The following is a 21,227-nucleotide window of genomic DNA, read 5'->3' as shown; positions in this document are numbered from 1 at the left end:
GTTTCGGCCACCGTTTCATCGAGGAGACATTTACTGGGGGTTGTGGGGGATTGTCCTTTTTTGCTCTGCACCCAGAAGTGATGCAGAGTTGTCTTCTGTGTCCTCCTTTGTTGTAACACTCATGGCATCCCAGAATGGTTTGGCTTGGAAGATCGGTAGCCCACCCGGTCCCGTGCCAAAGGCAGGGACACCTTCCACTAGACCAGATTGCTCCAGATGCCATCCAGCCTGGCTCTTCCAGGGATGGGGCAGCCACAGCTTGTGTGGATATTGCTGTGACATCAGCGTTGGTAAGTGGCCCTTTCCCAAATACCTTGTGCAGGGACCTGCCAGGCGTCTCCTCCACGGAAGAGACCAGCGTTGCCTTGTTGCTCGTAGACACCGCCGGCTGTGGCCTGTTTGAGCTGGAAGTGGAGGATGAACAGTCCAAGGGGAATCCAGGTACCGTTGGCCAGAATGGATGGACTGAGCTGCTCAGCCCACCGCAGGCTTGGCCACATCCCAGAGGTGTCTCCCTGGGGAAAGTGGGGTCCCCAAAGAGCCTTGCTCAGATGAGAGATCATTCCCTCTGTGAATCCTCAACGTCCAGGAACTCCAAGCTGTCTCGGAGCTCTGGTGACAGTGTCCAGCTTGTGGGTGGCCTCTCCAGCTGCTGTGTCCCCTTGCAGGGACATTTCTCCATGGTGAGGACTGGGACAGGGTGGAGAGTACCTGTGGCAGGTGCTTTACGCCAAGGAAAGGCAAATAGCAGCAGGCAGAGCACAGGCCTGTTTTGGGAAGGTTGTGGATAAAGCTCAGAATTGCCTCCCAGTCCTCTGCTCTTCCATGAAATCCTGTCTGGCTCTTCTCCATGGATTTTCCCAGGACACCGAGTTCTGCCGCTTTGCACCTGGAATAGTAGGTTTCATTATGGGGCTTGAAAGCAAAGTCAGGCTGGAAAATACAAGGGCAGTTTTTCCCAGTTTAGGTATCTTTTACCTTCTGTTTGACCACCACCATCACGAGTGCCTCATTTTTCCATGCACCATTCCCAGGGCCCTGCGGAACACAACAGGCTCTTGTTCCCTCATGGGGAGCCTGAAAGCCTGGTCTGAGAGAACGCAGGGATTTGGAGCAGGGGATTAGAAGCACATCTCCCCAGATTTGGGAGGCAGCCTTTTGGCATGGCTCGCTGCAGAGTCTTGATGTTTATCGCTGTGTTTTGCTGCAAAGCAGAAGCCCAGCCAGTAAGCCATGAAATAATTCATACAGGGTTTAATTTTTCCCCTTGGAGCCCTCCGAATCAGGCACCATTTTGGACAACCAGTTCACGGCAGCCTTTCCTGCTGTTCTGGGGGAGGTGGGCACGTTCCTCCGGCCTCTATCCCCTGTCACACTCTACTCCTGTCCCAGGGGAGGTCCAGCTGGTGGGGATGCACGTCCAAGCCTTGGTGGACGCTGGTGTGAAGGCCAAGGACATCGCTGTGGTGGCCCCCTACAACCTCCAGGTGAGCTGTCCCTGCACACGGAGCACCACAAGATCCCAGAGACCTGCGGAGCCAAATTTAACCGGCATTTGGGACCAACTCCTGCACCTTTGAGCAGCTTGAAGCCATGGAGGGAAGAGCTGTTAGCGAGGTGCTCCACTCGCAGCCTCAGGAGATGCCAGTGCTCACCCTTGTGGGTTTGGCAGGGAGCGATTTTCCCCCAAACCGTGCCATTTTAATCCTTTTCACCCACGTATTTCCTTTAAAAGCTCCCCTTGGCCTCTTTCTCAGGTGGACATGCTCCGACAGCACCTTTGCCACAGCCACCCCGAGCTAGAAATTAAATCGGTGGACGGTTTCCAAGGAAGGGAGAAGGAGGCAGTGATCCTGTCCTTCGTCAGATCCAACAGGAAAGGTAAGATGTCACTGCTGGAGCGTTGCTCCCCAGGGGAACGGGGAGGAAGTCGTGTAGCCGAGTGCTGTGGTTTGATTGCAGTGCTCTAACACTTGGCTCTGGATGGATTTACTGCCAAACCCTCCCTTTTCAGCCTTTTTTTGTTTAATTAATGAATGTCTGTGCTGGCAGAGGAGGCTCCCGTGGTACAGCACGTCCAGGACTGCTCGGTTTGAAGGTTCCCTGGCCCTTGAGGCCTCAGAAATGATTTAAACTAGGGCCCTAAAAATGTCACATCCCATCAGCCCCACATTTAGGGGAGTTGGGGGATAATTTCTTGGGGTTTGAGCCCATTTTGGGTCAGTTCCCTGCGGAAAGGGAGCAGGAGCTGGCATCCCAAGCCATGCACGGAAAACGCTGCTTTTGGGAGCAAAATCTAGAGCAGAAAATCAAGTTCTTCGCTATCAGCAGCTGCAGTGAAAGTTAATAGCTGGAAAAAAGCTGCTGCCCTGGGGGCACAAGGCTCCTGTGCAGGGAGCTGAAAGGTTTTTGTGGCACTGGCTGAGCAGGATCGCTCTGTGATCACCTCTGTTCCATGCCGGGATCAATTCCCTTTCCAAACCCACAGCCCTGCGGCCCTACCTGTGCTGCTGGAGGTGAAATGCTGAGTGCTGAGGGCTGGAAGGGGGAAAAAAAAAATGCATGGAAGGAGGAGGTGCCACTTTCTCCAAGCCTTGAGGAGGAAAAGCAGCCTTGTGGGGAGCATGGAGGTGGGGACAGCACTAAGAATAGTCCTGATCCAGGAGTGACTCACCCCTGTGCTGGTTGGAGCTGGTAGCCCTGGGGGGGTGAGTGTCCCACAGCCCCTTCTCCTGCACAGGGAAAGGCCAAAGCTCAGGTGTGGGGCAGGATTTGTTTTCCTGGGGGGCCCAGGGGGGCTTCTCCTTGACCTGGCCCTTTGCAGCTACTCCTGATCCAGCAGGAAACCTTCTTTTAAGAGGAAATTTTTCCCTGTGAGGGTGAGGAGGCCCTAGCACAGGTTGCCCAGAGGAACTGTGGCTGCCCCATCCCTGGAAGTGTCCAAGGCCAGGTTAGATGGGGCTTGGAGCAACCTGGGATAATGGAAGGTGTCTCTGGAAGTGGGTGTAACTGGATGGGCCTTAAGGTCCTTCCCAACCCAAGCCATTCCAGGATTCAAAGGAGCTGGATTTGCCCCTGCAGCTGGGTTAAACCTCATCAGAGAAACCGGGGACCGTTCTCCGAGCTGCAGAGCAGGGAGAGGGGCTCCCCCCGACCCTGCCCCTCAAAGGCAGCAGCAGTGAGGCTGCTGAGGCAGAGCCAGGCTGGGCACTGCTCCGGCAGAGGCATTCATCTCCTCCCGGCCGGCCTGCTCGCTCTTCCCTGGAGCTCGGCAGCCACCCACGCTCCGCTCTCGCTGGCTGATCCTGCCTGAGTCATCCCGGCACTGCCGGCTCTCGCTGCTGTCTGTCAGCAGAGCAGAACCTCCCCGAGTGCCCAAACGGCTGTTCCTACACACCCTCAGAGAGTTTGGGAGCAAGGGGGGAGCTCTGTAGGACAGGGGGGGAGTTCTTTACCTGCAGTCCCTCCTCTGTCGCAAGGTGATCCTTTTCCATGCTGCTCCGTCTCGTGTTTGCTCCCAGCTCCAAGCTGAGCTTGTGTTGTGGGCCAGGCAGGGAGACATTTCCACTTCCCGTGTGCCTTCCATCCTCTTCCCGACCCCAGGAGCTCAGTATGGAGCGCAGGTAGGAAGAGGACCAGGTGTGAGCAGGGACCAGAGCCGCATAAATTCCAACCCCCACCCTCCAGCCAACAAAATCCTTGGATCACTTGGACCAATCCCCTCCTCTGGCATCCCTTCCCTCCTGTCTTCCCAGGTGAGGTGGGTTTCCTGGCCGAGGAGCGGCGGATCAACGTGGCGGTGACGCGGGCTCGGCGCCAGGTGGCCGTGGTGTGTGACAGCCGCACCGTGGGCAGCCGCCCCTTCCTGCGCCGCCTCCTGGACCACCTGTCCCGGCACGGCCTCGTGCGCTCCGCCTTCGAGTACCTGGATGACCTCGTGCCCCAGAACTACCCCGGGGAGGGCTGTGCCCAGCAGCGCCAGCAGGGCCCCAAACCCGGCCCCAAAGCGCGGCCGCCTCCGGCTGGGAAGCTCAAGGCGGCGGCAGCAGCCGGAGCAGGGAGGCAGAAACCGGGAGCACGGAGCTCCCCGAGCGCTGCCGCGGCTGGGAGAGATGGCTCGGGGTCCGAGGAGGGTGGGGACAGGTTCAGGGCCATGCTGGTGGCCTTCCTGGCGAGCAGCGAGGCGCAGCTGGATTTCCCGGCGTCCCTGAATTCCCGCGAGCGGATGCTGGTGCACGTGCTGGCAGAGGAGATGGGGCTGCAGCACCTGAGCTCCGGGGAGGGCCGGGACAGGTACATCAGTGTCCGCAAGAGGCTCCCCAAGCAGCCCCCGCTGCCCTCCGAGCCTCTTCCCGAGCCCCAGCATCCCAGCGGGAACACCCCGGACCCTGCCGAGCCGGGAGGAGACAGCAAAGGCTCGGGGAAAGTGGACCTGAAAGCCCTGCACCTGGAGAGAGTGCAGAGGGAGAAAGCCAGGCGGGAGGAGGCGGCGAGGAAGGCGCAGGAGCCCAGCCGTGGCAGCAGGAAGAAGGACAAGAGTGAAGCCAAAGGTGGGTCAAGGTTTTTCTACCCGGCGCAATTAACGCTCTTCCTTGATTGGATCTTCATCCCAGTGGGTTTGCTCCAGACCATTTGGGCACGGAGCATGCGGCGCTTGGAAAGCTGCAGGGAGGTGGGAGCTGGCTGAGGCTTCCAGGTAGAGGGGTTTGGATACCTGGAGGCACATTTCCTTGAGTCAAAGGAAAAACGCTGGGGACCCTTTCCCCGGAGAGAGTCTCAGGAATCACATGAGTAGGGAGAGGAGCTAAGGAGAGTACCTGGCCCACGCTGAAGGGTGTAAAGGCAGAGGCTGCCCTTTAGCTGCAGGAGGGTGAGTGCGTTCCCAGGCCCCGATCCAGGTGTGTGCTCACCTTTCCCAGGAAAACCAGCGATCGGGAGCGCGGCCGAAGAGGATTTTGACGCTCTGATCTCTGCTGCCATTGAAGCTGACAGGACCTGCGGCTTCCCCTGCTGCAAGGCCTCTGTCACCACCCTGGGCCAGCTCTGCCACCACTGCCAGCGGCTCTTCTGCCTCAGCCACCACATCCCCGAGGTAAGGAGGGGCAGGACAGGCTCAGCCTGGGAATTCTTCCCTGTGCAGCTCCACGGGCAGGGTTTCCTCGCAGGGAGTTTGAGCAGAGCCCTCCTTGTCAGAGCCTGCGCTGAGCTCAGGTGCGCAGGGCTGGCAGGGGCTGACACCTGGGCTCTGTCACCTCTTCCTGAGGGTTTTTCTGTTTTCCTCTCATTTTGTGCCTTTCTTTACTGTTTTCTGGCGCCTGCACTCTGAGGCTGTGTGGATAAAGTGAGGCAGGGAGCAGAAATGGAGAAGCACAAGTTTCAGGCTCGAGCGAGCCTGGACTCAATTCCCAGCCCTCTGCAGGTTTCTCTCTGCATTCTGAGGATGATCCCAGCCCTCTGCAGGTTCTCTCTGCATCCTGGGGATGATCCCAGCCCTTTGCAGGTTCTCTCTGCATCCTGGGGATGATCCCAGCCCTTTGCAGGTTCTCTCTGCATCCTGGGGATGATCCCAGCCCTCTGCAGGTTCTCTCTGCATCCTGGGGATGATCCCAGCCCTCTGCAGGTTCTCTCTGCATCCTGGGGATGATCCCAGCCCTTTGCAGGTTCTCTCTGCGTCCTGGGGGCAGGTCAGGCACGGTGCAGTGCTGCCTGGCCAGCAGTTCTGAATTCCCTGTGTCCTTGTTCCCCATCCTGCCGCTTCCACGCCCTGTGGAGCCTCCTGGAGCTCAGCAGCCCTATAAATCCTTGGCAAGTTTTTCCCTCTGTCGAGAGCTATCTGTTTCCATGGCAAGGAATAGTTGTATTTATGGTCACTCACCATCCAGGGGGATGGAGATTTATTCCCTGCAGAATGGCCTCTCCCTTCTGAATTGTAATGAGGCTCCAACAATTGTAGGGATTCAAATCCATGTCAGCCCCCGGAAGGGCTGTCACAGCTTTGAGGGAACAGGCTGGGACCCCACTCCATGGAAACATAAATGTCTTTGGGATGGGCCAAGGGAAGGGATCAGATGTTAGGATCTCACCTGTGAGAGATAATTCCAGGGTTGGACTTGGCTCATTAAAGCAGCAGATTTGTGGCTAAAAATGGTCTCCTGTTCCCCAAAAAGCCTTTCCCAGTTCAATGGAAAGGAGGTGGAAGGATCCACTTGAAAGGACCTGGATCTTTATATTCCATTCTATGTGAGAGGAGCTATAAATCATATATAAATGATATCTATTTAATTAAACACGTAATAATAAATACTAATTCTGAACAATAAGAATAAACCCGTAAAAACACAGAATCCAAATATAAAATGAAAACAAATGCGACCAAAAATGAAAATAAATGGCGTAAATAGTAAACGACGATAAACAATAAAAACAGTGAACCGAAACTGTGAAAGATATGCAAGCGCATAAAGCAAGATAATATATATTATATTTACAATATATATGTTATATACAATATTATATATATTATATATACAATATTATATATTATATATAATATTGTGTTATATATACAATATTATATATAATATATATGCAATATTACATATTATATATGTAATATTATATAATATATATAATATATAATATACATGCAATAATATAGTGATATATAATGATAATGATGGCTGCACATGATGGGAGATGACTTCAGGGGGATGCCAAGCAGGCACAAAAGGCATTCCAGGCCCAAGGAGCCAAAGCCCCTGGTTCCCACACGGGTGATCCCTGCCCCACTCCCCGTGTCCGTTCTCTCCCGCAGGTCCACGGCTGCGGGGAGAAGGCCAAGGCCCAGGCGCGGCAGCGCATCAGCCGGGAGGGGGTCCTGTATCCCGGGAGCGGCTCCAAGGACAAATCCCTGGATCCCGCCAAGCGAGCCCACCTCCAGCGGCGCCTGGACAAGAAGCTCAGTGAGCTGACGAGCCAGAGGAAGGGCAAAAAGAAAGACAAGGAGAAGTGAGGGACCTGAATCCTGCTTTTTTAACCTCAAAGCCGCAGCTCGTGCCCCCACACCCCCCACCCAGGGCAAAGCTGCTGGGCTGGGCCCGGGTGGAACAGGGGTCTCCATTCTGGGGGGAAAACCCGGAGCTGGGAGCCTTCCCGAGCTGCAGGGGAGGGAGAGCTGCTGGATTGTCCCGGTTATGCGTATGGACTCGGTGATGGATGCGCTCAGGGGCCGGAGCACGCCGGCAAAGTGGGCATTAAACACCCAAAGCTGTCACTGTCACATCGAAGTGATGGATGCCCAGGAGCAGGAAGGTGGGAGGCACTGAAACCCCTGGGTGACCCTGTGCTCCAGGGAGGATGACTCAGGAGATGGATGTGTCCCAGCCCGGCAATCCTCCGGCACGGCTCAGAGCTGGAGGGACCCGGCCTGTCCACACTGCAGCCATTCCCTCCCCACCTGGGCCAGGGGCTCAGGAGGGGGCTCAGCCCTGCTCCAGGTGTGCCTGGGGATGGGAATAGGGATGGGGAAGGGGAGGCTTCAAGCCCAAACTGTGGAACCATTTCCCTGGGAGAGGCATCCTATGCCACTGGGAGGTTTCTCCCTCCTCACTGCTGCCTGTCCCTTCCCTGATGCTTCCCAGACCTGTCCTGCCCTTCCCACAGAGCTCCTTGGAGGCTAATTCCCACTGGGAAAGCCCATAGTGACGGCAGGTACAGCCATGTGAGCTTTTCAGGTGGCAGGGAGCCTTGTATCCATCCTGGACCTTCTCCTAATCCACACAGGGTCCTATCCGTCCCATCCCCAAAATAGCTCCAGCAGCATTTTTTGTCCTCAGGATGAAGGAGAAGGTGCAGAGGTGCCTCCAAACAGGAATGGCTGAGAGGAGCACTATAAAAATGCCCAGCCACACATTCCCCATCGTTTTGGGGCTAAACATCACAGATTGCAGCACCTGTGGAAGTCACTCACCTCGTCCCAAGTAAAGCTCAGTAGTTTGCAGGAGCTGCTCGACAGCCAAGGATTTCTGTGTCCATCTCTTCCCAAATACTTGGCTGAGCCGGCTAATCAGCAAATTTCCCCCCAAACCTCATGGTCTGTGAACAACTTCCCACAAAAACTTCCTTATCCTTCAGAAAACCTCATTGTACAAACCCCTCCGTCTTCGGCTCGTGCCTTGGTGCATGGAGGGATGGCACTGGCTCCCCTGGCAGCAGGTGGGACAGGGGGGCTCCTGGAGGGAGAGGTGGGGAGGAGGAAGTGTGGGAGAAGGGAATCTGCGCATCTGTGAGTGGAGATGGGCTGGGGGAGGAGCAGAGGGTGATGATGAACAGGCATGTCACAGCCATGTCCCAAATGGAAGGTCAGGCAGGACAGATGGGAAAGGGAAAAGTGCCACCAGCTCAGAGGATAACTCACCTTGGAGTTACTTTTAATCAGGGGAAAACAGATTAATGGCTCGTTCACACCTTTTTTTTTCCCTGCTCAGATCATCCAAGCAGCCACGTCCCAGCCCATGCTCCTCCCATGGTGTCAATTTCATGGCGCAGGGCCCCAGACATCCCCAGATTGCCCAGCCTGGCTTCCCAGGAGCATCCTGCTGGCAGGGAAAAGCCAAGGCTCCAGGCAAGGAGGGATGTGGCCCCAGTGCATCCTCTGCTCTCCAGCCTGTGCCACGAGGGGCTCCATCACCCTCCACATACCAGGGTGGGAATTGGCTCCCCAAAAATCCCAAACCTGGCTTGGGCGAGAGCCCACCAGCAGACAGGATCCACACAGGTTTTTCCTCTCCCTTCCTGAAACGGGAGTTGGGCCGAAACATTACGAAATGAGGGACCTTTCCCACCTGCCTTGGGTCACAAGGCCAAGATGTTCCTCTCTGTGCCCAAATCTTGGATAAAATGAGTGATAGGGTAAGTCACACCGCACATCCAGGATTAAAGGCTGGAAAAAGCAACCCCCGGTTGTGAGAGTTGTGTTGAGGAGCAGGAATTCGCAGTGCTGTCCTGAGCACTCTGAGGGCGAGTTTGGGTTGGAAAAGTGTCTGCGGTGGGAAAAGCTGCCCCTGATCCTACTGGACCTTTAGGAGATGATTCCCAGCGTGGATCTGACCTCAAACCCAAGAGGTTGGAAACCAATCCGTGCCTGTGCAGCCGGCGGAGATGGGCAGGGATTTACTGTGCGGGGGGGAACAGATGGGAGGAGAAGCCGTTCGTAGCAATTGATTTTCTGCTGTTATTGCTCCCTTTTTCCGTCCTCGCTGGAAACCTTCCAAGCCTGGCACAGCGCACCAAAGTCAGTACAAAAGATCCCCTCAGGATCACCACCCACGCCAGGCTGGCTTTTATCACCCCCCTCCCGATTCCTGCCCGAAAACCACCTTCCGAAGGAATCCCCCCCGCCTCTCCCTCGCTCAGAGTCCCCGTTTGAGGATTCCGCGGATTCCGAGGCCGTCGGGAGCACACGGAACGCTCGGGAACCGCGGTTTGGGGAGGTTCCTGCTGGTTTTGGTCCACGTGGGCTCTTTTCCGGCAGGTCTGGCCCAACGCATGCGGGGGTGACCCGGAACGTGCCCACGGAGCCGCTCTGTCCCTGCTCCCGGTATTTTGGGCCCCCCAGCGCCGGCAGCTCGGCCCGGTGAGGTGCCACCAAGTCCCTGCTCCGGGCCCGCTGTCCCCAGGATCCAGCCTAATTCCTGCGGAGCGGGTGCCACATGGAGACGGGCTTGCGGAGCGTGGCCAGCATCTGGTTCCAGTGCGTGGTGCCCATCCCGCTGGCCGCCGGCCCGATGAGCACGTGGCCCGTGTTGTCACCGCGCCCGTCCTCGCCGCTCTCGGCCACTGTCACGCGCAGGGACAGCTCCTGGGGGGCACGGGGCCGTCACCACACACAGACCTCACCCCCCAGACACGTATCCCTGCGCCCTCTCCACGGGGACGTGCACCCACGGTGCCAACACATCCGTGCATCACCGCCCAACCTGCCATGCCCCACGCCCACGCAGATCTCACCCTGTTCAAACCCCCCCAAATCCCTCTATACCCACCCTCGTGTACCCCCCACATCCCCTAAATCCATCTTCGCCCCAGTCCACGTACCAAACCATCCCTGTGCACCCTGCGATATCCCAACCCACTCACCCATATCCTCCCCAAGAGTCCCCCAACCGGCCTTTCCACACATCCACACCTCTCCAAACAGCCCCCACATGTCCATATACCCCATAATAGTCCCCGCAAATCCATATACCCCACAAGAGCCCCCACACATCCACCCCAAACCAGACCCACACACCCACAGCTCCCAGGATCACCCCCTCGAGCTCCCCATTAGTGGGTCTGGGGAGCTCGAGGAGCACTGGGATGTGTCCCTCCTCCCCGGCTCGCCCAGGCTGGGCCAGACCTGGAGCACGATGGCGGGCACGGAGAAGATCATGGCCTCGTTGAACACGGGGTTGGTGTCTCCCCTCTTCACTGCTGTCTTCTTCTTGCTGATCTTCCTCCCGTCCTGCAGCAGGTACACCTTGACGAAGGGATCTGCTCGGAGGGCAGGAGAGGGATCAGCCACACGGGTCCCCAGCAGTGTGGGGAAAGCAGGGACCCCTTCCCCAGCAGGGAAGCCGCTCCCGTGTAGCAAATGGGATCAACCAGGACAAACCCCACCACGGAGCCCCCCCTCACCTGCAGTCACCTTGCCGTTGCTCCACACGAGGTTCTTGGCTTTGACCACCACCACCGTGAGCCTCTCGGCCGTGGGCAGGTAACTGAGGGAGAGCAGGATCTCCCCCACCGTGTCCACCGCCTGTGGGACACAACATTCAGGACACAACGTCCGGGACACAACCACGTCCCAAAAACCAGCTGGGAGACGGGACACTCGTGGCTCACCTTGTTGGTGTCCTGCAGGTAGAGCCAGGCGTTGAAGGGGCGCGTGGCCAGGTCCAGGTCGGAGAGCTTGAGCTCGGCCACGCCGGTGCTGACGCTGCGCTCGTCCTCGTCGACGCCGAAGACGGAGAAGCGCAGGCTGTTCTCCTCCAGCGCCGCCGGATCCAGCGGCACCGAGAAGCGCTCGTCAAAGGCCACGGAGTAGGCGCTCCTCTGGATCTGCCGTGGGAAAGGGGGGATAGCCCTGGCATCCACGGGGCTTGGGGCTGCATCCCTGCTCCACCCCATTTCATGGGAATTTCGAGGAGGGCAGGGAGAGCATCCCCAGAGCACGCCCCTTCCAACCGAGATGATTTATTCCCGACCTGACCACAGCAACTGCCCCATCATTGGGGTGCAAATCAGGGCCGTGACCTGCCCCAGTGCCTGTTAATTCTTTTAATTAGAGAATCAGCGTTGGCCCAGTGCCCCCAGATACATCCCAACCCCCTGGGAGGTTGCACATCCAGCTTGGCCATATCAGGCAACAAGATTTACGGCTGCAGGGTGTAACCCCCAGCCCTTGTCCAAGCAGAACCAAACCCTGAATGTGCCCAGTGGGAATGGGCTGACGTTGTCCCTGTCTCATGTCATTCCCTGGCAGCAGAGGCAGCAGCAGCTCCCACAGCTCATCCTGCGGGTGCTGATCCCAAAGAACGGGCCAAGGGGAAACGCTCTGAAATCGTGGATTTAGGGATGGCTTTTTCTCCTACTCCAGCCTTGTTTCAGCACCCAAGATGTCACAGGAAAACCAGGGTTTTGTCCCATGGCACAGAAAGCTGCAGCCTTGGATAGCACGGAGGAAAGTGGAACCACCAGCTCCCCAAAGCCTCCCAAATCTGGGTGGAGAAGGGACCTCTCTGTGGGGCTGTGCCACCCCCAAAGCCCCCCCAGGAGAGGGCTCATGCCAAGGATTCTCTCCTGTCTCACTCTGCTCCTAACCCTGCTCCATGCCTGGGATGAAAGACACAAAGGCAGCACCTTCCATTCCTGCTTTCTTAGTCCATGCATTCCCACTGGATGCCACCAACCTCCAGAATCCCCGGGGGATTGAAGTTCCCCTGTGTGAAAAGCAGATTTTTAAAGCCCCACAGATTTTACAGACTGTCTGTCTGCAGCCCACGCTGTATTTTGGGAACTCTGGATCAAGTACAACCAAACAGGAGCTGCTATTTAAAATCCCTTCAAGAAGCACTGGGGAAAAAAAATGCAGCTGAGCTTTTATCCATGGCCTTGGGGCAGCCAAGGAGGTAAATTGTGCTGGTGAATTATAAATAATGACACTAAATAATAAATATCTCCGGAGCATAAATAAAGAGCCAGAGATTTGGATGGGAAAATGGTCTAAAAGGGCACTGTGGAAATGTTTTGGAGGCAGCAGCTGGTTTGTGTGGATGGAGCAGCATCTCCACCCCAGTGGAGAGGTGCCTTAATGGGATGCAAATTCCCATTCCTTGCTCGAATATCCTGATTAAATCAAACTGACTCCGCAATAAAGGAGCCGCTGGAAGAAAACGGAGGCTCCTGCTTTCCAAAAGCAGCTTTTGAGGCACTGAAAAAGGAAGGTTTTGCCCCAGATCCAACCCTGGTCGTGGCTGCCACGTGGATTTTCCACTGCCACGTCCTTTGTGGGGAGGGAAAAGTGTTGGGGCTGCTGTGGGACAGAGAGGGACTGTGGGGCCATGGCGAGACACCAGTAGCACCTGCCCAAACTGCCACTGCCACCCAAATCCCACCCCAGGCCGCTTCCTCCACGTGCCACAGTGTCCTTTCCACAGCAGGGACAGTCAAGTCAAGGGAAACTTGCCACCAGCCATGCTCAGAGATGACAAAGTCAGCCCAAATCCCAGCCAAGGGGGAGACATTCCCGCCTCTGCCGTGTTTCTGATGTGCAAACCCACCTGGGACACCCCTCAAAATCCTGTGCCAATCCAGAGCTCTCTGCTCCCAAATCCCATCACTGTTGTGGGGAGCTGAGACCCACCCCTTAAATCCCATATCAACCACATCAAGCCTTGAGCTCCCTGCTCCCAAACCCCACCACTTCCTTGGGGAATGGATGGGAAAACGGTCTGAAAGGGCAGAGTGGAAAGATTCTGGAGGCGGCAGCCGGTTTGTGTGGATGCAGCAGCACCTCCACCCCAGTGGAGAGGTGCCTTCATGGGATGCACATTCCCATTCCTTGCTCAGATATCCGGATTTAAACAACGGAGGCTCCTGCTTTCCAAAAGCAGCTTTTGAGGCACTGAAAAAGGGAGGTTTTGCCCCAGATCCAGCCCTGGATGTGGCTGGGGGTTTTTTTGGTTGCCTATTTTTTTTTTTAAATTAAAAAAAAAAGGGGAACGCTGCCAGCCAAAACCTCGGGGTGACCCACGTGTGCACAGGGGCCTGTGGGGCGGGAAGGGTCCTGGTGGGAATGAGGGGCTCACCCGGGAGATGCCGACGATCTGCTCGGCCGGCAGGAGGCTGATGCGCATGAAGCAGGACTCGAAGCGCGCGTCCTCCTTCTCCAGCAGGTCCTTGCCCTGCAGCAGCGTGACGTGCAGGGCGGCCGCCCTCCCGTCGTACTCCATGGACACCTCCACCTGCCCCACCGTGAAATCCTGCCCGAAGTTGTTCCCGATGGACGAGATGGAGTTGAGGGAGTCGGCCGAGATGGATTTCCGCAGGGGGCCGTAATGGGCCAGGCCCAGGTCTCTGCCCATCAGCTCCAGGCTGCCCAGCTCCTGGATGCTCTCCAAGGTGTCCTCTGCCCTCAGGCTGCTCTTGCGGGACGAAGAGCTCCGACCTGGCGCCCGCTGCGTGCCCGGGGCCAGCCCTCGCTGCCAGGGGAAGGAAAGCAGGCGCTGCCATCCATCCATCCATCCATCCCATCCCATCCCATCCCTCCGTGCGGGGCCGGACAGCTGGGCTTCTCCTTGGATGCATCCCGGCCCCTGCCTGGCCTCAAGCTGCCGCGGCAGCGAGCCCGGAGCTTCCCGCAGCTCCCAGCTCCTCCAGCGATCCCCCCCCCAAAAAAGCTCCAGCAGCACCAGGTTGCTGCCTGTGGCTGTTCCCCCCCCCGCGAGGGGATCCAGGAGATATTCCCACCCTTCCAGCATCCCGCGTACTGCAAAGGGATGGAGACGAACTGAGCTTCTCCCCTTACCTTGTTCCTGATGTCCGGGCACGCCGCTCCGTACTTCTGCTCCAGGTACCGGTAGTCATAGTTGGGGAAGGGGGAAGGGGCCGGGTAGCTCCCGGAGCGCCAGAGCTTCCACAGGTTGATGGCTGCGATTCCCAGCAGCGCCAGGGCGCCGGCGGCGTAGAGCCCGATCTCCCAGCGCGGCGGGCTGGAGGCCGCTGCAGGGGACAGGGGGCTCCATGAGCTGGTCACAATCCCGGGAAGGAGCCTTCAGCCTCGGCTGCTTCCACGCCGGGAACTCGGCTCCCAGCTCCGCGGATGGGATGGGCCGAGGAGGGGACAAACCGCAGCTCCCACCCGGGTGGCTGCAAACGGATTGGGGAGAGGCTCTGCCAGCCGAAAAACGCCAGCCCCGGCTTGGCTTTCCCGGGAGATGAAGTTCCCCTGTGTCCCGGCCCCGCTTCCCGGCCAGTGGCTGTGTCACTCCCGAGGTGCCGGGGGTCCCTTTGCCAGCTGCGGCTCTGTCCCGCTGACAGATGTGCCCGGCGCACATCTGCATCGCCCTCGACCCAGCTGCAGCTTGGGGATGGCAGAGGAAAAGCCGGGACAAGGGAAAAAAACCAAAGGAGAAGCTGGTGGAAGCAGGCAGAGCCCCGCGGGTGCCGCCGGAGCGAGCGGGGAGGGAGCGGCGGGCTCGGCTGCGAGCGGTTCCTGCTGCATTGCACCAGCCTCCATCACTCCGGCACCAGCCGCCCCGTGCAGCACGGGAAAAGGGGGAAAGAGAGGAATTCTCGTCCCGGAGCCCTGCCGGGGAGTCCTCCGGCATCATCAAGCCGCAGCGCTCCCTCCTTCGGAGTCGGAAAAAGCCCAAAGCCAGGCTGAACTCCCACATCGCATCCGAGCGCAGGGACAACCTGCTGCTCCCCCCAGCCCTCCTCCAGCGGGAACAGCAGAAGAATCTGAGTATTCGCGTCTAAAGCAACTGCTTTGGATCCCGGGAGCAGCCCACAGGGATCTCCGAGGTTAAACATCGGGATGGGGTCCGGGCCCTGCTCCATCTAACCCCGACTCAAACCCCCGAAGGGCTCTGCTTTATCCCTGCATCCTGGCTAAGGATGCTGTGGGAAGCAGTTGGAGGTTTCCCGTGCCAGAGCTCCCAGGCTCCTGCTCCCCCTGCGGAGGGGCAAAATTGGGAATGAAAATAGATAATCTTTTACTGGCTCCGACCTCTGAGGAACTCCCAAGTGCAAATCCCAGCTGAACTGGAACCTGCTTCCCCCTCATTCCTGTCCGTTTCCGAGGGCTGAGCTCTCGTGTCGGAAAACTTAAATATTTTAAGGGTTTTACCCTTGTTTTAGGAAACAGAACCCAGCGGGCACATGGAGCAGAGGGTTCTCCCCATGGAAAGCAGCAAAGACCAGCCAATCCTGCCCCAAAAGAACCTCGGTGTGAGCGCCAGCAGCTCTGCCCCAAACCCTTCCCGGGCTCCCTGGGGAGGACTCACCACTGAAGCGCGATCTGCTTACGTGCCCAGTGTCCATGGCAAACGCTCCCTGCCAGCGGGACAGCCTGGAATGCGCAAGACACAGCGTTAGGGTGAAGGGGAAGAACTCAAAAATTGAATGCCTTTTGATTTTCCAGCAGGGATGCTCCATCACTGCTCCCCCTCCATCGCTCCCGGCCTTGCCTCCTCTTCCAGGCAAACGCGCTGGAGCCTCTCAGCCACCGGCAGGCGCTGAAGGAGGGACAGGAACCCTCGAGAAGGGGCAGAGCCGCTCGATTTACCTCGGGAGCCTTTAAACAGGCGACATTCCCAACCTCTGTGTGTGTGGACATCCCCCCTCCAGGAGCCCTCAAGGCGCTTTGCTGCTTTTCCAGCTGAAATCTTCCTTTGCCTCCGGCAGTTTCCCAGCCTCTCATGAGGCCTGGCCCCAGCTGATGGGGGGGCAGCCCCATTCCCCCATTTTGGGGTCACTGTGGCCTTTAGGGGATGTTGTTCCCCAGGAATCAGCTCCTGCAGTGGGAAAGCTCCATCACCTTCCCCCCCAAAAACGGTTTTTCCCAGTCAAGTCAAAAAGAAGCTGGTCTCCCAGGCAGATCCTGGCACAGGCACCGTGGATGCTGAGGGTGATTTATCCAAGCCAGCTACTCCTGAAATTGGGGGTTGGGATCCCCAAAAACACCCAACAAGCAAATCCAATGGCAACTGACCAGCACCCCGTTTCCTGGGATCCGTGCTGGGGAATCACAGACCATGGAGATCTGGTGGGATCCCACAGACCCCACGGGGACACAACCTCAGCGCTGCACCTAACCCCCCCCCACACCTCCCTCAGAGCCCCCCAGCCCTTCTCCAGAATTCCCAAAGCCCGCTCATGGATTTGGATGGAGCTGGATCGGCCTCAGACAGATGGTTCTGCAATATTTGGGCCCCACCTTCCAGCTCCCCTTGGGTGTTCACAGCCTCAGGCACTGGGCAGGTGATCAGCACCCCCCAAAACCATCCAGGCTTGGATTTTAACAGGCAAAAGTGGGGATTTCACGGGATGGAATATCAGCTGTGCTGGCCTGGCCCGGCCCCCCTCTGCAGGGGCACACAGCCCACCCTTGGGATAACAGGAGGAAGGAAAGCCCAAAGTGACAGCAATGCTGGGATGGGGCTGGGAGGAGATACCCAGTTCCTCCCCACCCTCCTCCCTCTGGCACTAATCTCCCTGTGCAATGGATAAAACAGTCCTATCCTGGCTGAGAACGTGCTGAGCTCAGGTTATGGGCTGAGCTCAGCTCAAGGCCCACTTTGCTGTTTAGTGCTGAAAGCTGACTCCTCTTAACAGAGCAACGTGATGGAGATTTACCTTAAACTGCCTCTCTTCATGCCCTGAAAAGCCCCCATGCCCAAGCAAGGCGCTCTGCTCCTCTCCCTGCTTCCCAATTATTTTTAATATGAACATAGCAAAGTTTTCAGGACCGACTTTCCCTGCAGGAGGACAAACATCCCCTTCCAACCCCCTCCATCTCTTCCCAGTTTCGTCTGGAAACTAGAAGGGATTTCTAATTTTTCTTTCCTTTCAGAGCTTCTCCCCCCAAAACCTCCCTCTCTAACGAGCTGTAAGCAGCAAGATAAGTAGATTTCTAAGGCATCACCTGGAAAGAGACTGCAGTGCTCAGCACTAGGATGAAACCCAGAGGTATTTTCCTATTAGGAAAACAGCATCAATCTCTCCTGAGCGAGGAAACGGGGGTGGAAGTGCTTGGGGAAGGATTTATGGCTTTTTTTTTTTTTTTTTTTGTTAACTAAGCTCCTCCCTGGAGCATTGCACCGAGCTGCTCTGACATCTCCCTGACCTGCCGCTCAAATCCCTAAGAAATCAAGCCTGAGGCATGGGGAAGGGAAGAGGCACCGCTCTCCCACTGCTGGTAGCACAGGGATTGATGGATTTTTTCACCCACAGACCTCGAGATCAGGTTGCAGAGCCCTGGTTTGGGGTGCAGAGACGCAGAAAAGAGTGCAGCTGGGGCTCAGAGCCCTCTCCATCCATCCCAACACCCCAACACCAGGGCCAGGGCAGCTTTATTTTCCTTGGGAGCTGCTGCAGAGCTCAGGTCCCTTTTCCTGCTTGGAGGGATGGTAAAACAGCTCAAGGAGGGGGAGAAGAACAGCATCAAAGCCACCTGTCCCCCCTGGAAAACGGGGGCCCTCCCAGCCTCATGGGGTTGTCACCTCGCTGCTGCCAAGGCCACAGGCACAGCAACCCCAATTGCTGGTCCCAAAGCACCGGGACCAACCTGGCTGTGAGCCCCCCGAGCACGCTGCAGACCACAGACGTCCCAATCCAGGTTCCAGCGATCTCCCCGCTCATCCTCCCTCCCCGTCCTGCCCCAGACACCCGTGGCCGCTGTGCTGAGCCCGGGCTAACCTCAGCTCAGCGGCGGTGCCGGTCCTGCAGCGCCGCTCTGCCAGCCCCTTCCACCCCTCTCCAGGGCTGCCTGCCCTCCATCCGCAGGGCACAGAAGCGGGATGGAGTTTGCTCCTGGCACGGATAAAGACGCATCCCAAACTTGCCAAAGCAGAAGGATTTGGGCTCTGCTCTCACCCGTCGCCCTCTCCCCAGCTCCCCGCAGGGAACACATCCCACCCAAACCGGTGCCGCCAGCGCTTTACCTGGATAGGGACAAATCCTCAGGGATCTGCGGGGACCCCCGGGCGGCCCCGGCATCCGCCGAGCTGTGTCCGCTCCCACGGGGGAGGGGGGACTCTGCGACCCCCGGGGCCGACCCTGCCGGCGGTGGGGAGCGGGCAGAGCCCCCCGCGCCGCCCGGGGGTCCCCGAGCTCAGCCCCGGGATCCACGGGTCTTCCCAACCCCCCGGGGATGCTTCCCGGCCGCAGGGACAGGGCAGAGCCCCCCGCGGCTGCCCGGGGGTCCCTGGGGGTCCAGAGGCCAGCCCCGGGACCCGGGATGTCCCCCTCACAAAGCCGGGATGCTTCCCGGCGGTGCGGGACCGGGAGCGGCTCCGCTCCCTCGCCCAGCCCAGCCCGGGGCGGAGCCGCCGCTCATCCGTGCCATGAGCTGGGCGGTCTCTGCGCTCGCCAGACCCTCCCCGGGGCTTGGCTCAACCCAGCCCGAAGCCCCCCGGCAGAGCCTGGGGACCCCGGGGGTCTCTCACTCTGGTTTGCCTGCCAGGCTCACAGCTTTCCTGAGGAAGTTGCCATTAAAAAAAAAAAAAAACAAAACAAAGCACCAAACCAACAAAATTGACCCCAAACCCCTGCAAACGCACCTCAAATCCCAGCCAGGAGCGAGGAGGGACAATGCCAGACCCCTCATGCCACACCAGACAACCCTCTGCTGTGTGCTTGGCCGCACCAGGCTCTCCCAGATCCCCAAATCCCACCTCCCAGGGACTCCATGGTCCATCCCGCCGCATCTCTGCATCTCCAGCTGCTCCTCCCCATGGACCCTGATGAGTGCTTCTCTCCACGGGGTCCCACGTCCCCTCCTCTTGTCCTTCAAAGGCTGCAGAGCCCCTTGGGGTCTCTGGATCACCACCCCAAAGCCGAATCCTTGGGTTCTCCCTCGTCCCGAACAGCTTCCAGCTGTGTGTCCCTCCGGCCATGGGGACACCTGGGGCTGTCCAGCAAGATCTTGGCTTTGGAAGTTCCTAAGAAAAGCCATCAGACCTTCTCCCTCTGCAGCAGAAAGCGGAACCTTTTGGGATCTGGCCCCAAAAGCCCCTCAGACAGTTTGGATCCATGCCCACCACAGCACGACCATTGGAAAGGCTGTGCCTTCACACCCTCCTGTGGGATCTTCCCTTTCCCAGCCTTCATAGGCTTCAGCCACCGCACCTTAACGTCAGACTTCCAGAGCAGCAAGAAAACATTTCAGACAGCAGTAGAACACTTTGCTTGGAGAAAATGGAATAATTGCTATTTTGTGAGGAATAAACACCCACACAAGCTGAGGAAAGGTGGGGTCAGAGGCCACGGAGCAGCATGACATTCCAGAGGACCTGTAATTCCCAGGAACACCCACGTCCAGCCACAGGGCTGGCTCAAGGCTGCCTGCAGGCTCCCTGCTCTGGCAAGATCCAGGGAGGGCAGCACTGGGAGATGCTCCCACGATCTTCCTGGTAAGAAGATAATTTTCAGGGAGAAAACAACAAGTTTTGACTGTACCAAAAACGCTGCCTGGGTAGGAGAGCTGCCTCGTCCTGCAGCCAAAGCTCCTTTCCATGAGGCTTCCCGGTTCTTCCTCTGGGTACAGCTGGAAAAGAGCAGGCCATGCTCCTTCCCCACTTCCCAAAGCTCCTTTGCATCCCCAGGGACGTGGCAGGATGTCCCTCTACAGGCCAGCTCAGGACCCAGCACCCTCCTGCAGGGCACCTCAGGGCTCACCACTCCAGACTCTGGGCCAAAGTGACCCCCAGAGCTATTCCACACAGGACTGGATCGGGCCGAGGTTTGAAAATCTCCAAGCTGGGCACCTGGATTCCTCCAGCCTCACACAGACACCAACTCACCTATTAAAACCCCCTCCTTTCTAAAGCCAACACTTACCTTTGGCCAAGCTCTCCATGAAATCAGTGTGACCACAGGTGGGAGACCTGTTCCAGGTCTGCAGGACACTCCTGTGTGTGGAAGCAGGAGCTGGCCACCTCTGCCCTCTCCACAGGGAGGGTCCCATTTTAGGGCACACCAAATGTTGTTCCCATGAGGACTCCTGGCTTCCTTCCACCTCCTCTCTGTGCGGCTGCTTTGAGCACCACTCTGGGATGATCACAAAAGGATTCCTAAATCCAGGCAAGTTTGCAATGATCAGAGCCCACCTTTTTCCCTGAAAACCTGGACACATTCCTTACCTCAAGGCCATCCATCCACCCATCCTGTGTGCTGGAGGGGACACAACCCAAGCCCCCACAGCTCCCTGGCTCCGTGTGTGAGGTGTCAAGAGAGGACCCAGAGACACTCATTGTCCCAAAGGACAAACGTGGACAGGATCCAGACTATCCCTGGGATCCCTTGGATGCAGACAGTGGTTCGTGTATGAGGTCAAAGCTCACAGATCTTTCTGAATATTCCTCAACAGGTGCTGCCACTGCAGATAAGTGGCCCTTTGGTGGGAAGGGATTGCAGTGACAAGTCCCCCCAGGTCACCTCCCCAACTGGAGATTCCCGGCTTCCAGACTGCCCATTGCCTTCTTTTTATAAGTGGAAAGTATTTGAGACACTGAAGCTGGGAATGTTGGCTGTCATTCCCATACAAGACCAAACCGGATAAAAAACCCAGATGGTGTGCTGGGCAGCAGCTCTGCAAGCTCCTGCCACTTCCAAAGTTTGGGGCTGCACTCTTGAGATTGTACTGTGGCGTTTATGCCATTTTCTTCTGGATAAAGACTTCCCTGAAAAACAGGCAAGATTGGATTAAGCAGTGACACGGTGACGTCAGCGGCCGGGACAACGACGCGAGGGCTCGGAGCAGAGGGTACAGAATCCACGTGCATTAGTGGAGCTCTCACATTTTGAAATAATGACCTGGGGAAACAAAGCAGCCCAGGCTTCCAATTCCCTTTCCTGGATGCTGAGTCACCAGCAGAAACACTGCCCGGCTCAGGATGCTCCCTGGCTGTGCTGTGCCAGGGACGTGCCTGGCCTGGGCCTGCTGCTGGCAGTGGGGACAGGGA

The 21,227-nt window shown here is 57.6% G+C and overlaps 2 protein-coding genes across 4 annotated transcripts in view; one reads left to right on the top strand and one right to left on the bottom strand.

The window, feature by feature from the left end:
* The window catches only part of IGHMBP2 (immunoglobulin mu DNA binding protein 2), a 23,132-nt gene extending 16,040 nt beyond the window's left edge, over positions 1-7,092 (top strand). Inside the window, exons 10-15 of the mRNA XM_066187165.1 lie at positions 323-441; positions 1,393-1,487; positions 1,758-1,881; positions 3,756-4,550; positions 4,920-5,092; positions 6,815-7,092. Of these exons, the coding sequence (XP_066043262.1) occupies positions 323-441; positions 1,393-1,487; positions 1,758-1,881; positions 3,756-4,550; positions 4,920-5,092; positions 6,815-7,012 (1,504 nt within the window). The 3' untranslated portion in view covers positions 7,013-7,092. The remainder of the gene's footprint in view (positions 1-322; positions 442-1,392; positions 1,488-1,757; positions 1,882-3,755; positions 4,551-4,919; positions 5,093-6,814) is intronic.
* On the bottom strand, positions 7,007-21,227 carry SYT12 (synaptotagmin 12). 3 transcript variants are annotated; one of them, XM_066187168.1, is made up of 9 exons: positions 20,406-21,227; positions 20,104-20,313; positions 15,549-15,613; positions 14,069-14,262; positions 13,350-13,742; positions 10,885-11,100; positions 10,678-10,798; positions 10,400-10,533; positions 7,007-9,859 (listed from the first exon to the last, which is right to left on the bottom strand). In XM_066187168.1, exons 3-9 carry the CDS (start codon positions 15,583-15,585, stop codon positions 9,686-9,688), a joined length of 1,269 nt encoding a protein of 422 aa, XP_066043265.1. In that variant the 5' UTR covers positions 15,586-15,613; positions 20,104-20,313; positions 20,406-21,227; the 3' UTR covers positions 7,007-9,685. The 3 variants fall into 3 exon arrangements, with proteins under 3 accessions (XP_066043265.1, XP_066043264.1, XP_066043263.1); XM_066187167.1 differs by lacking the exons at positions 20,104-20,313; positions 20,406-21,227 and adding an exon at positions 18,207-18,516; XM_066187166.1 differs by lacking the exons at positions 20,104-20,313; positions 20,406-21,227 and having other exon boundaries at positions 15,549-16,318.

This window comes from Chamaea fasciata, unplaced genomic scaffold (genome assembly GCF_029207755.1).
Source record: "Chamaea fasciata isolate MVZ Bird 193981 ecotype frontalis unplaced genomic scaffold, bChaFas1.0.hap1 SCAF_7, whole genome shotgun sequence".
Lineage (NCBI taxonomy): Eukaryota > Metazoa > Chordata > Aves > Passeriformes > Sylviidae > Chamaea > Chamaea fasciata.
This window is presented reverse-complemented; position numbering and strand designations above follow the sequence as displayed.